Raw genomic sequence first — 14,132 nt, 5'->3', positions numbered from 1 at the left:
GACAATAGAAATCTGTAATTTCTAATTTGAAAAATATAATTATATTCATTGACACAACTATTAATTTTGCTGTTGAATTCTTTTTAGTTTCATGGAAACCAAAGCTGTCTTCTTTCTCCTGCCCTGCCATATATGTTGAAGGCAGCAATAGCTAAAGGTTCTTTGGATTAGTAGACATGCAAGCCAATAATTTCAGATTCCCCATCTTGGATGAGGCTATACTCCCCTTGAAAAGCTTGAGAGTGCTGTTTGACAACCGTGGTCCCGTTAGAAAGCCAGAATTCTACTGTGGCTCAGACTGTGTTTGCCCAGCTTCAGATGTTGCACTAACTGCATTCATTTCTGGATTAGTGGAATCTAGCCACAGTGATCCGTGCCTTAGTTACATCCGGATTGGACTATTGTAATGCATTCTACTTGGGGCTACCTTTGAAGAATCTTTGGCAGCCGCAGCTAGATGGGCTAGTCAAGGCCAGCTATAGGGAGCCTATTTCCCCAATGCTACAATTATACCACCTACAATCTGCTCCTGAGCTCCATTCAAGTTATTGTGGAACATCCTCCCGATGCTCCCTCACTGTCAGTTCTCAGGAGGCAGCTGAAAAGAGTTTTATTTAAAACTGCATTTTGATTGATTTAGCTTTGGCTCATTCCGCACACGCAAAATAATGCACTTTCAAGCTGCTTTCACAACTGTTTTTGCCATTCCGCACAGCTTCAAAGAGCCCTGAAAGCAGCTTGAAAGTGCATTATTCTGCGTGTGCGGAATGAGCCTTTTATTATTAGCTGTCCTAAGTGGAGTTTTAAAACTGACTTTTATGGGTTTTATAATTGTTTTAAATAATGTTTTATAATCTAAGCGTCTGACTTTGGCTCAAGCCAAACAGGAAAAAAAAACACCGTTTTCCCCTGTTTGGCCATTTAGAGGAATAAGAAAAGTGGATTCTGAATCAGGTGGAATTTTTTTGGTATGATTTGGGCTGCTTCAGACCCACGACCGATGCCGCTACCTCCCAGCTCCACTTGGAGGTAACAGGAATACTTCACGTTCTTGTCTAGTAGACCCCAAAATTTTCAAACAACCTGAAAAAGCTGACAATGGGATTTGGCATTTTTCAAACATTTCCAGGACTGTTAAACCCCAACAATACTGACTCAAAAACAGTGCGCACCCATATTGTACGCTGCCAGTAGTCCCACAAGGAAGAAAGGTAATTAATATATGTTTTAAATAAATAAAACCAGTAAGCAAGATATGGGACCCACAAGCTGGGGACAGAATATCTTCGATTCCTTTGGAGCTCCATGGGAAATCTTCTTGCTGCTCACCATCATAATGTACTAGAAGGTCCCACTCAAGGTCCCAGAGTAGTGTAGTAGTAAAGGTGTTGGATTAAGATTTGGGAACCCCAGATTCAAATCCCCACTCACACCATGGAAGCTTGCTGACCTTGAGCCAGTCACATACTCCCAGCCCTGACCGTGGCTGGCGTTTGGATGGGAGACCTGCAAGGAATACCAGAGTCATGATGCAGAGGAAGGCAATGGCAAAACACCTCCAAACGTCTCTTGCCTTAGAAACCTAAGGGGTCACCATGTCAGCTGTTACAACAGCAAAATAAATAAATAGGTCTCCCGTACTGTGTATGTTACAACCTTGATCTGGTGTTTTGCTTGAGCAGGGAAGTGATCTGAAGGTTTGATGTTTGAAGATAACCCCCTTGGTATGAACAGATGCTTTCTTGCTGGGGTTTAGACTGAAGTTGAGGGAATAGTTAAGATGCCCTGTTCCCATAGCTTGGTGGATCCAATTGTTTTTCAGATGATATTAGAATTTTGTTGTGGTGATATAAGAACTTCTAACAATGCCCTGATTGACCTCTGGAAATGACCCAGGCAATTGACACAATGTCTCCTAAATGCCTTCTATCAAGTCTAAGAGCCTGGGCAGAGTCTTGGTTTACTTAGGTGCTATGGACAATGAAAGGACAAGGGAATAACAGTAGAGAAAGACTTAGGACATATCTGAACAAGCAGATTCATTTTAAAGCTTATGGCTGTGGTGGCATACAAAGAACACAATACAGACTTATTAGGTTTTGGACTACAAAAAGTGAACTGTTCCTGCAGGCACTATGATTTATTTTGCTAAGTGTTTTCTGCATAAAATCTTCTACATACTTGCACTCTGAATTAGCAGTGGCAACATCAGAAAACATCAGGGTGCCTATTTGTGTGTGATACCTTTCATCTTGTCCCAGTCTAAGGATATAGACAGAATTCTTAGAAATTTGAGACCTACCACCTGCCTGTATGACCCTTGCCCCTATTAGCTGCTTACATCAACTGAGGGTGGCAGCAGGCTGGATCCAAAAACAGTAAATGCCACCTCCTTGAGAGATGGGGTGGATGTCCCTGCCTCATTTCTTAAAGAAACATACTCTGGACTCAAGAGAGCTGAACACCTACTTCCACTCTCAAATGTACAATTTTCAAATATGCAAGGTCTCATACGTCCAAAGTAATTGAACAAATGGTGCTTGAATGAAGCAGAACGTTTTGATCCATTCCAGTCTGGTTATGAGACTGAAAGGGCCTTGGCTACCCTGGTGGATAGCACGCAGTAGAAGATGGACAGCTGGGGTGCAATCCTGTTACTTTTTCTGGACTTCCCAATGGTTTTTGATACAATTGACCGTGGCAGCCTTCTGGACCACCTTTTGGGGTTGGGATTGTAGTACCATGTTGCCCCGAATATAAGACAGTGTCTTATATTAATTTTTGCTCCCAAAGATGTGCTATGTCTTATTTTCAGGGGATGTCTTATTTTTCCTCTGTTCTGTTCGTCGGGCATGCTTCCAAACAAAAACTTTGCTATGTCTTACTTTCGGGGGATGCCTTATATTTCGCACTTCAGCAAAACCTTTACTATGTCTTATTTTTGGGGGATGTCTTATATTCGGGGAAACAGGGTAGCTTCAGTGTCGTGCTGGGTGTGGGAGGTTGCAACTCCATCCCTTGACCTCTAGCTTGTGGGATTCGACAAGGCTCCATATTGTCCCCCTCTTCAACATCCATGCACACCTGCTGGGTGACATGATTCAGGGATTTGGGCTGAGTTGCCACCAATATACAGATTACACTCAACTCCGTCTTGAGCTTCTAGCAGATTCCAAGGAGGATATGGACACTGAACAGGTGACTGGAGGCAGTTTTCAAATGGATCACAGTAACAAACTGAAGGTAATCACAACAAAACAGAGGTGCTACTGGCAGAAGGAAGGATATCTGTTTGAGGCATACAATTGTTATCTATTCCTTGGAGTTTTTTTGTACACATTTTAGACAACTCTCCTTATGAAGAAGAGAACCTTGATTAGGTTTCTTACAAAAGAATCTTCAGTCCCAGTTCATTATGCATTGAGGCTCCCAGGGAAAAAGGATGCTTTTACCATCCATGAGTCAGCATTCTAGTCCGCTGCATTAGAAAAACAATTACATGCAGCCTAATGAGAACCAATTAGCTTATTACCCTTTTTAATAAGGAAGCTTAACACTTCACAGGATCCCAGACCTACAGCTCAAGCTTTTTCTCATAAATGTTCAATCTTGTATGCATTCTGAACAATTCAGGATGTTTTCTTTCTTCTGTAGATACTGTAAGGGCAGCAGTATGAACGCAATGTGTGTTGCATATTTTTAGATTTGACACAGTGATTTTTTTTTTACTCAACACAAAATCTTTCTAAGGAAATTCTCACAATTATTTTGTTAGTTTATAAAATACACAATTGCTAAAAGAAAAATGCGGGGGGGGGGGGAGAGATGAACTCTTATTTGACCCAGAGACCCACAGTTTTATATGAGCTTGGATATTTTTATGCCAAGAACATAACCAAAAATTCAAGCTGGTGATGCAACTAAAGAGAGAAACTATCGCAACTCTTCTTAAAAAAACCAAACAGAACAAAAACTATAATTTATTATATTTCTGTCTTCATTCTATGCAAGGTGTTGGTGGATTACACAGAACAAAATACTAAGTTTCTTCAAAAGTTTCGACTAAATATAATAAAAGAGCAATTAACATTTAGTTTGTTACATTGAAAAAAGTGTACATACTTCAATCTCCTTATTAGCTTTTACCTAAGCCTCTTCAACTATTAAAAAAGGAAAGAAAAATCAATTGTTCATAGACAAAAAAAAATAAACATTCAAATCAGTTGATACAACATTACAGTACAGCCAACTAATATTGTTCAAAATCTTGTCATCTTATCTCAATTGAAGAGTCCTTAGACCAGATTATGACAAAGCTGGTTTAATGTAGTTTCAAGTTGGTGTCAATTTGCAGGAAACTGTACTTTCTGTTGATGGCTTCAGAAGAAAGGGGTCGTGCTTCTGGTAGATCACAGGCATTCCCAACCTTTCATTTCCCCCTCCCCCCATAGTTAGAACAGCATTGTTAAATTAAGCACAACTAAAAAGAAACTGGAAGCTAGGTGAAGCTGCCATTTTGTGTGTCGAAACCATTGCGATACGCTATACTAAATTCTTTTTTGAAATATCCACCTGTCCTCACCACTCTGCCACAAAACTAGCAAAGTCAAAAAATACAAAAGTCTCAAAACCCTTCACTTTTGCAGAATAAAGCAAAAAAGTCTTTGTGCTCCTTACTACCAGAAGCAAAATATCGTCTTGAGTTACCACATATAATAGCTTCTGGATGTGTCTACTTGAGTCGGCTTCGTTTCCGCAGAACCCTCTTTGTCCTTTTCACTGTCACCTTCCCAGAGGTTAATAAGTGGCGGATACAGCTCATTCAGTGGAATTGAAGAGGTCTTTTGCATATACTTTTTCAGTGAATGGTGATAGTTTTTCCTCTTAAACCGTTTAGCAACGTAAACAGAAACAGAGGCCAGGCTGATCACAGCAAACATGGACCCCATAACGGCAGCCAGTGCTGTACTTGTTTCTTGATCAGTAATGTCCAGGGCAAACGCTGCATTCTTTGTTGTAACATTAACACAGGACTTCTGAGTTTGCTGATGGATGTTGGATACAGTGAGACAAACCTCATAATCTGTGGAGGGCTGCAAATGCGTAAGGTTATATTCATGCACATCCACAGGGACCCTTGCGGTATAGGTAATGTGCGGGTTGTCAATCTTCATTGTGGCGGATGACCATTTTAAGTTAGAGGTCATGACGTTAGAGTTTACCTTCCAAGAGACGAGGATTGAATGAGATTCTGCTTGCTTGACATATATTTTCAGCACCTGAGTACCATCCAGCAATGTTCCATTCACTCTTATTGTAGCTACTCTGGTGTCTGCACCTTCTAGGTTTTGGGCTACACAAGTGTACCTTCCAGAATCTTCAGTCTGAATATTAGATATTTCCAGAGTCCCTTCATTGCTAAGCTTGTACTTGTCTGAAAGGGTGTCAGTGGTTATTTTATTCCCAAGTGGAGTTACCCAATAAATCTCAGGTTCTGGTTCTGCCATGGCCCGGCAATCTAAGAAGACCGTCATGCCAATATCCAAATTTAAATGATTCGGAAAAGTGTCATGAGAAATCATTGGAAGACATTTCTCATTGGAATCTTGTATTATTACCTCCTTTACTTGTTGCCCCCTGTATTCGGGTGGCATGGCACAGAACATTGATAAGGGCTCCATGAAACGGATATTGGTCTTGTTTGAGTTTATCCAATGGATGACACAGTCACACCTGAGGGGATTGCTGTGAATGCTGATCTCACGCAAGTTTGGAAGGGATTCCACTGTTTTTTGGTAGACTGCATTCAAGGCATTGTTATTAAGCATCAGGCTCTCCAGAGCGGGGACATTCCGGAATGCTAAACGGTGTATGTAAGATAACTTTGGATTGTTTGTTGCTTCAAGCTTGGTAAGTTCAGGAAGATTGTCTAGTGCATATCTATCAACAGAAACCAGCTCTCCCATGCTGTTGATTCCAAGTTCCTTCAGACGAAGCATGTTTTTAAAATCTCCTTCTTGGATTTTGTGGATTGGGTTTTTGTTAAGATCCAAAAATTTTAGATTTGGAACTTTCTCAAGGGCAAGCTGAGGAACTTTAACCAGCCTGTTGTCATAGAATGATAGACTTTCAAGGCTATCCAAACCTACAAGTGCATTTCCAGGAATGTCAGTCAAGTACATGCCAGCCAGAACCAGACTTCTTAAATTTGAGAGCGGTTTGAAGTTCATATCTAGTATTCCAATCACAGGATTTTCCCCAATCATCAAAATTTCCAGGTTGGGTGTTGAATCAAACCAACGACTGTCAATAATTTTTAATCTGTTGGAGTTAAGATGAAGTCTCAAAAGATTCTTCAGGCCTGAGAACGCATTTGCAGAAATGGTACTGATTTGGTTATGGTTTATATAAAGTTCCTGAAGGTTGCACAGATCCTGTAAGCAGTAATCCGTCATTTCCGTGACCTGATTTTCCTCCAGGTGTAAAGTAGTAAGTTGGGTGAGATTTGACAGCCCCACGTCTTTTATGCTAGTAAAATTATTCTGTGAAAAATCCAACTCTGTTAAATTGAAGAGCTGCTGGAGCTCTTCTGCAGTCTTAGCGATGTTGTTGCTTTGTAACAAAAGAACTTGGGTGTCACTGGATAGGTTGCTGGGGATTTTTGTTAAACGAAGATCATTGCAATCAACTGTTGTAGCTTCTCTGTAGGTTGACTGGGGCGTAAACCACGGCCTGATCTCACAGACACACAACTGTGGACATTCATTGTTCTGTATGGAAGATGCGCTGAATGGATTTATGAGTAATCCCAGTACCAAATGGCAAATTCTTAAAATATAATTAATCCCAGCCATGTTGGGTTTAGTAGGTTCTATCAGTTAATCCCTTGCAAGGAATGGAAATACCAAATTTATACTTGAGCAAGAAATAAGCGTAGTGAAGATTGCTGTTAAAAAAGCCAGCACTCTCAGATGAACGGAAGCGTAGCTAGGATCCAATGTATCTTCACCAACACCACTATTTTCACTCAGTGTTCTCTGTGAGCTACTTTAATCAGTGTATAGCGGTACACCTGAAAAGAAGAGAGACATAAAACTTATTTTTTAAAAAATTAACACTATTTCTAAAGTCTTATAACATACACTGTTTCCAGAGCCACGGAAAAGTATTTTGGATCCTTTCTATATGAGGGGAAGTTTAACATCTATTAACTTTATTACGTGTATAATATGATTTCTGTGCAATTATCAGTCAAAGCAGTTCATGCGCATTATGGGGAACAAGCGTCTCTTCTCGGTCTTACACACTTGTCAGTCGCAGCAAGAGAGAATTCGTGGCCTGCACACTCTGTCTCTAGACCAGTGGCTCCCAAACCTTTTCAGACTCCGCCCCCTTGGCTCCCAGGCCACATCCCTAGTGCCTCCTCACGTATGAACACACACATCTTTCTTGCTTTGAGGTTTACTGCAAACTCAAAACAATTTCTAACACTGTGAACACATGTATTTCACAAATAGAACATGTCTAGTCAAAGTAAACCAATTTATTGAGCTGTTTTAGAAATATGAAAGGGCATGTTTGTATCTCAACCATTATGTCTTCACAGCCTTAATGGGATGGATGGGCTTAGTGCAGGGATATAAGTTTCTCAGCATCAGGCTGCAAGACGAAGTTTGAAATCCCTACATTCAGTAAAGTTCAGCCTGTTTCTCTGCTTGGGAAGAAGCTGGGTGCCTGCACTGAAGTCCCACTCAGTACATCTTGCCTTTGTCCCACTGTGCAGGATAGCGATCAGAAAGGTCGTCTTGAGAGAACCATGTTAACAGGGCACAGAAATAGAGTGGCTCTTTGCCTTGGCTTCCCCCACCTCCCACCGGCTAAACAGCAAAGGATAGTGCTGCTGCTTTTCCTTTTAAAAATGTTTGCCTTGCAAAGAAGGAGCAATGGAGCTCTTTGCCTTGACCTACCCCCCCCCCCTTCCAGTTACACAGCGAGGAGAGTCCTGCTGCTTTCCCTTTTAAAAAAATCTTGCTTTGTAAAGCAGAAGCGATGGGACTCTTTGCCTTGGCTTCCCTGTCTGTCTGTCCCGGGCTACACACTGAGGTGAGTGCTGTTGCAAAAGAACATCTTGTCTTGCAAAGCAGCAGCAACAAGGCTTTATGCTCTCCCGCCCCAATGGCTCCACAGCAAGCAGAATGCTGCTGCGTTTCCTTTAAAACTCACCAGTCACCAGGATGGAAGGACAAGACTTTTTTCTTGCCAATTGGCTTAGGAATCTCTGCGTCGCCCCCTACCACCCCAAAATTCCTAATCATCTCCCTTGATGTTTCTACCACCCCTAAGAGGGAGGTACCACACATTTTAGGAATACCTACTCTAGGCTAAGACCCCAACATCTTGAAACCTGCACCATTCAAAATAAAGTGAAATGCATACTTTATAGATCTGGACTGCTTAAAAACCAAGTTCTATATGCTCACAATGTTTTCCAGGCATACTGAATGTACCTGACCCTACTTATGCCTGCTTGCTTATGAAATCTTCTGGATAAAATCCAGAGGATTACACTTTACACCCCACCTTATTCTACTGGAAGGAGTCTCAAAGCAGTTTACAAACTCTTTCCCTTCCTCTCCCCACTACAGACACCTTGTGAGGTAGGTGGGGTTGAGAGAGTTCTGACAAACTGTGTCTTGCCCAAGGTTATTCAGCAGGTTTCATGTGTCGGAGTGGGGAAACAAATCCAGTTCACCGGATAAGAATCCACAGCTAATGTGAAGGAATGGGGAATCAAACCTGGTTCTCCAGATTAGAGTCCACTACTCTTAACAATTACCTCACACTGGGTATCTATTATAATTCCTACATCTCTTCTTAGAGTAATAATCTTGAGGGGCTAATATAATTATGCATGTAGATCACGCTACAAAGCCTGGGTATTGCAAGGTTCTTTCTAACTTTTATATATGAGAACCACAATTCAGCCATAACAGTTCCCAAGCCTTAACATCTATGGGGCCCCCGCTCCCTTTCGTTTTCTGGGAGGGTTTTTATGAAGATTTTAACGCTGGACGCCAATATTTTTGTATGATACGCTGTTTCATGGGGTTTTTAATATTATGTTTAGTGGAGCGTATATTATGTGTGATTGTGTTTGTTTATATGCTCCATTAGTGTTGTTTATATGCTCCATTAGTGTAGGAGCAGCAGTGGCGTAGTGGCTAAGAGCAGTGGCTAAGAGCAGGTGCACTCTGATCTGGAGGAACCGGGTTTGATTCCCAGCTCTGCCGCTTGAGTTGTGGAGGCTTATCTGGGGAATTCAGATTAGCCTGTACACTCCCACACACGCCAGCTGGGTGACCTTGGGCTAGTCACAGCTTTCCGGAGCTCTCTCAGCCCCACCTACCTCACAGGGTGTTTGTTGTGAGGGGGGAAGGGCAAGGAGATTGTAAGCCCCTTTGAGTCTCCTACAGGGGAGAAAGGGGGGATATAAATCCAAACTACTGCTCCTCCTCCTCCTCCTCCTTCTCCTTCTTCTTGTTTTAACTTATGCTGTGCACCACCCAGAGCCCTTTGGGGGAGGGGCGGTATAAAAACTACAGACCAGTTGCTCTAACATCTGTAGTTATGAAAACTTTTGAAAGGCTAGTGATGTACCATTTGAAAACCATCACGGATCCACTGTTGGACCCCTTGCAATTTGCATACCAAGCAAACAGATCGACAGACGATGCTGTTAATATGGCTTTGCACTATATCCTACAGCATCTTGAATCGCCAAAGACCTATGCAAGGGTCCTCTTTGTTGACTTTAGTTCAGCATTCAATACTATCAGACCGGACATTCTTCTAACCAAACTAAATCAGCTAGCAGTACCTGAGCATATTTGTAAGTGGATCACAAGCTTCCTAACAGATAGGAAACAGCAGGTGAAGCTAGGAAAAATTACATCAGACACCTGTAAAATGAGCACAGGGGCCCCCCAAGGCTGTGTACTTTCACCACTTCTCTTCTCTCTGTATACCAATGACTGCATCTCAAACGATCCATCTGTTAAAATACTGAAATTTGCAGATGATACAACAGTGATTGGTCTCATTCGGAGACAACGATGAAACCCATACAGGCGGGAGGTTGAACAACTAGCCTAGGTGGTGCCACTGGAACAATCTAGAACTGAACACACTTAAAACCGTAGAAATGGTGGTAGATTTCAGGAGAAACCCTCCCATCCTACCTCCTCTCACAATACTAGACAACACAGTATCAGCAGTAGAGACCTTTAAATTTCTAGGCTCCATCATATCTCATGACCTAAAATGGTCACCTAATATCAAGAATGTCATCAAAAAAGCACAACAAAGAATGTTCTTTCTGCGCCAACTCAGGAAGCTCAAACTGCCCAAGGAGCTGCTGATACAGTTCTACAGAGGAATCATTGAGTCTGTCATCTGCACCTCTATAACTGTGTGGTTTGGTTCTGCAACCCAACAAGATCGACACAGACTTCAGAGAATAATCAGAACTGCAGAAAAAACAATTGCTGCTAACCTGCCTTCCATTGAGGACCTGTATACTGCACGGGTCAAAAAAAGGGCTGTGAAAATATTTACTGACCCCTCGCATCCTGGACATAAACTGTTTCAACTCTTACCCTCTAAACATCGCTACAGAGCACTGCACACCAAGACAACTAGACATAAGAACAGTTTTTTCCCGAATGCCATCACTCTGTTAAACAAATAATTCCCTCGATAATGTTAAACTATTTATTATATACTTATTATATAATTACTGCACTACTTTTTTCATCATTCCTATTACCCATCTCCTCCCACTTATGACTGTATGACTATAGCCTGTGCTGACATTTTATTACATTTTATTTTATTTTATGATTTTACATTTTATGTTTTCATTACTACTGATTGTTTCCTGATTGCTTACTAGACCTATATGACAATCATTAAGTGCTGTACCTTATGATTAAGTGCTGTACCTTATGATTCTTGACAAATGTATTTTTCTTTTATGTACACTGAGAGCATATGCACCGGAGACAAATTCCTTGTGTGTCCAATCACACTTGGCCAATAAAGATTCTATTCTATTCTATTCTAAAATTGATAATAAATAAATAAATAAGCAATTACAAAAATAAGCCATTACATTATATTACAAAAATTAATAATGCAAGACTACAATAAATCAGGGCGTCCAGAATGGAATAAAGTATTTTTTTAAGTAGCAAAAATAAAATGTATGCAGTGGTTACCAATTTTTTCCTAACCACTTCAAAGAGCAAAAACTGTCAAAGTTTCACAAGAAAGGGTTGAAACAGAAATATATATAATTTTTGTTCATTATTTCAGTACTCTTCCCTAGTGTGGGTGCTTGGAGTCAATCATTCGTTTCATTCTTTCCAACTGCATAAGATATGCCGTGCTCAAAGGAAAGGCAACTAAGTAATACATTTGGAATATTTATCTATGTAATGGTCCAATATGCCTTTTTTAAAAAATCAAGCATTTAACTTCTGTTGTTTTGTGACTCTTGACTTGGCTTCTCCATTTACAGAAATACACACCCTCTAACCACGCAAGCTGCCAGTCTTGGGTACTTTCCCATGATAGGGTAATGCTGCATTTACTTTGTGGCCAGATGCAACTTATGCTGTACATGCCACATGGTTAGAACTACCATCTGGTAACCTTCTAAGAAGCTATACTACAAGTCAGTGGATTTTGTTTCTGGCCCAAGAACAAACACAGGAAAACACACTGGTGGAAAAATGTTTGCAGAAGATTTAATGGGCTATTTTGTTAGGGCTCCCAACCTCCACGTGGAGGCTGGAGATCTTCTGGGACTAAAGCTGATCTCCAGATGACAGATCAGTTTCCCTGGAGAAAATGGCTCTGGGTTTATACCTGTAGCGTATCTACAGAAAAAGTAGGCCAGGACAAGAATTGATTTTGCGCCCCACCCTTTCCCGCATCTGAGGAGACAGCAGTGATTCTGGAAGGTTCTTTTAACTCCTGGGGCAACCTAAATATACTCAGAGAAATTACATTAAATTAAGGTTGCCAACCTCCAGGTGCAGGCCAAATTACAGAGATCTGTTACCTTGCAGAAAACGACTGCTTTGGCAGGTGAACTCTATGACCATGTTTTCCTGCTCCGTTTCCTTCTGTCCCCAACACCCCCACCCCTGCTTAATACCTAAATCTTCAGGAATTTCCTGACCCACCTTTCTTCTTACTGGAACCAAAACGACTTACATCATGCTCTTCTCCTTCATTTTACCTTCACATTAGCCCTGTCAGGTAGGTTAGGCTGAGAGAGACTGGCCCAAGGTCACCTAGTGAACTTTCATGGCACAAGTGGAGGGCAAACAGAATGGGGAGAAGGGAAAGAAAGGGGGATAGAGAGAAATGGCAGTAGAACGACAAAAACAGAGAATGAGGAAGGAAACAAAAAGGGGAAAGGGAGAGAAAGGGGGATAGAAGGGGCAGCAGAACAAGCCCCTCGCTGCCCCTGCAGGGTCTGTTCCAAACCCAGAGCCCCTCTCCCCAGATGCCACAGAGGGAGCTGCCCAGGTGAGGCTGTAGAAGCCACACTGCCTCACTGTGATGCCAAGAAACACTAAGAGATGGAAGTGACCAGCAGGGGCAGGCAGCTGAGCAAACATGGTGGGCGAACAGCAGAAGGCAAGTGATTGCAGCAGGCAAGCAAGAGGGATGGGAGAGTGGCAGAAGGTAAGTGAGCAAACAGGGTAGAAGTGGCGGGCAGTGGACAGGCAGCCAAATGCGCCCTCCTACATGACTCAAGCGAATGCCGCCTGAGTCAAAAGTCCCCCGCCTCCCAAGATACACCATTGATTTACACTTACATGGATTTCCATCCAAACTGGACAAACTTCATGGGGGCTATAGAACTCCCTGAGGGCATCTGCACTTCCAAATTTCAGACAAAGGACTCTCCCTTTTTCAGGCAACAAATGTCATTAGTTGCTTATTTTAAGGTATATGGGAAAACTGATGAGGAAGATTCCACAGTAATGCAGACATCCACGTGCAATGAGGGAGTTTGCTACTGCAGCCAGATAGTAATGCAAGGAAGCGGCAGGCTGACAAGGCAAGGGCATTTGGTGGCACACAGCAGGTATGGCATCTGGCCAGGCATGCAGCATCAGGAGGACCCTGAGGGAGATTTGCTTGGACAAGGAATAAGATTTGGAGAATAAGCAGGGGAGCAAACACAGGGAAATTTGGCACATCAGAGCAGGTATTGGTAGGACACCAGGAGGAAAGTCCTACACTGTATGTGTAATACTAGTGGTTATAACTTGTAGTCAGTCAAGAAAACCTAGAGGTTCTTTCCCCCCCACTCCCCTTACAGAACAGAGCTTATGCCCTCATTAGGAAAATGCCGGATGCCCTGTAGTAGTGAAAACCGAGCCAAAGAAAGGAGTCTGGATAACAAAAGAATAAGAACAAACTGGAAAAAAAAGCTAGGGTGTCTTTTTTTGTTTGTTTACTATAACCTTCTTTGGTTGGAAATGTGTTTCATCTTCACATTAATTATGAAAATACCACATTTTTTGTAATTAATAATGAAAGGAATGCAGAAGTCTGTGTTCATCCCTAAGCAGAAAAACATATATATCTAAGAAGACAGCAATGACATCGACTGTTCAATTCTGTGTTTAAAACTATATTAGGTACGACTGTTTATAAAGCTTACTTATCTAATTCAGAGTTCTGAAAAACTTAAAAAACAGCCAGACTTAGGATACACTGTAAATTCAATTCCACTGCTTTGTTAATGTTTATATCACATTGATTAATATATTCCATATTACACAGTTATACATTTTTTCCTTTCATCAAATAAAACTAAGTTCCATTTCCCACTGCAGACAGACATAAACTTTGAACGGGAAACAAAATTCTCCACTATCCAAAAAATGGTATTGTACTGATAGGCCTCTCACAATTTAAACATCAATGCCCTTTATTGTAGAGCTCAGCAGAGGCCTCCCTGCATATCAGTGAATTCTCATTCGGCTGACTAGCCATGGCATGAAATACACCCATGCTTTTGTAATTCTATGGGGGAACAAAGTAGCTCA

General features: G+C 41.6%; 1 protein-coding gene across 3 annotated transcripts in view; it reads right to left on the bottom strand.

Moving 5' to 3' along the window:
• Positions 1-3,966: 3,966 nt before the first annotated feature.
• The window catches only part of LRRN1 (leucine rich repeat neuronal 1), a 41,005-nt gene continuing 30,839 nt past the window's right edge, over positions 3,967-14,132 (bottom strand). For all 3 annotated transcript variants that reach the window (XM_048489966.1, XM_048489967.1, XM_048489968.1), the window contains exon 2: positions 3,967-7,072. In XM_048489966.1, coding sequence (XP_048345923.1) covers positions 4,704-6,854 — 2,151 coding nt within the window. In that variant the 5' untranslated portion in view covers positions 6,855-7,072 and the 3' untranslated portion in view covers positions 3,967-4,703. The remainder of the gene's footprint in view (positions 7,073-14,132) is intronic.

Source organism: Sphaerodactylus townsendi, linkage group LG03 (genome assembly GCF_021028975.2).
Source record: "Sphaerodactylus townsendi isolate TG3544 linkage group LG03, MPM_Stown_v2.3, whole genome shotgun sequence".
In the NCBI taxonomy this organism is placed as follows: domain Eukaryota; kingdom Metazoa; phylum Chordata; class Lepidosauria; order Squamata; family Sphaerodactylidae; genus Sphaerodactylus; species Sphaerodactylus townsendi.
The sequence above is the reverse complement of the archived record's forward strand: the minus strand, read 5'-3'. Positions and strand labels throughout refer to the sequence as shown.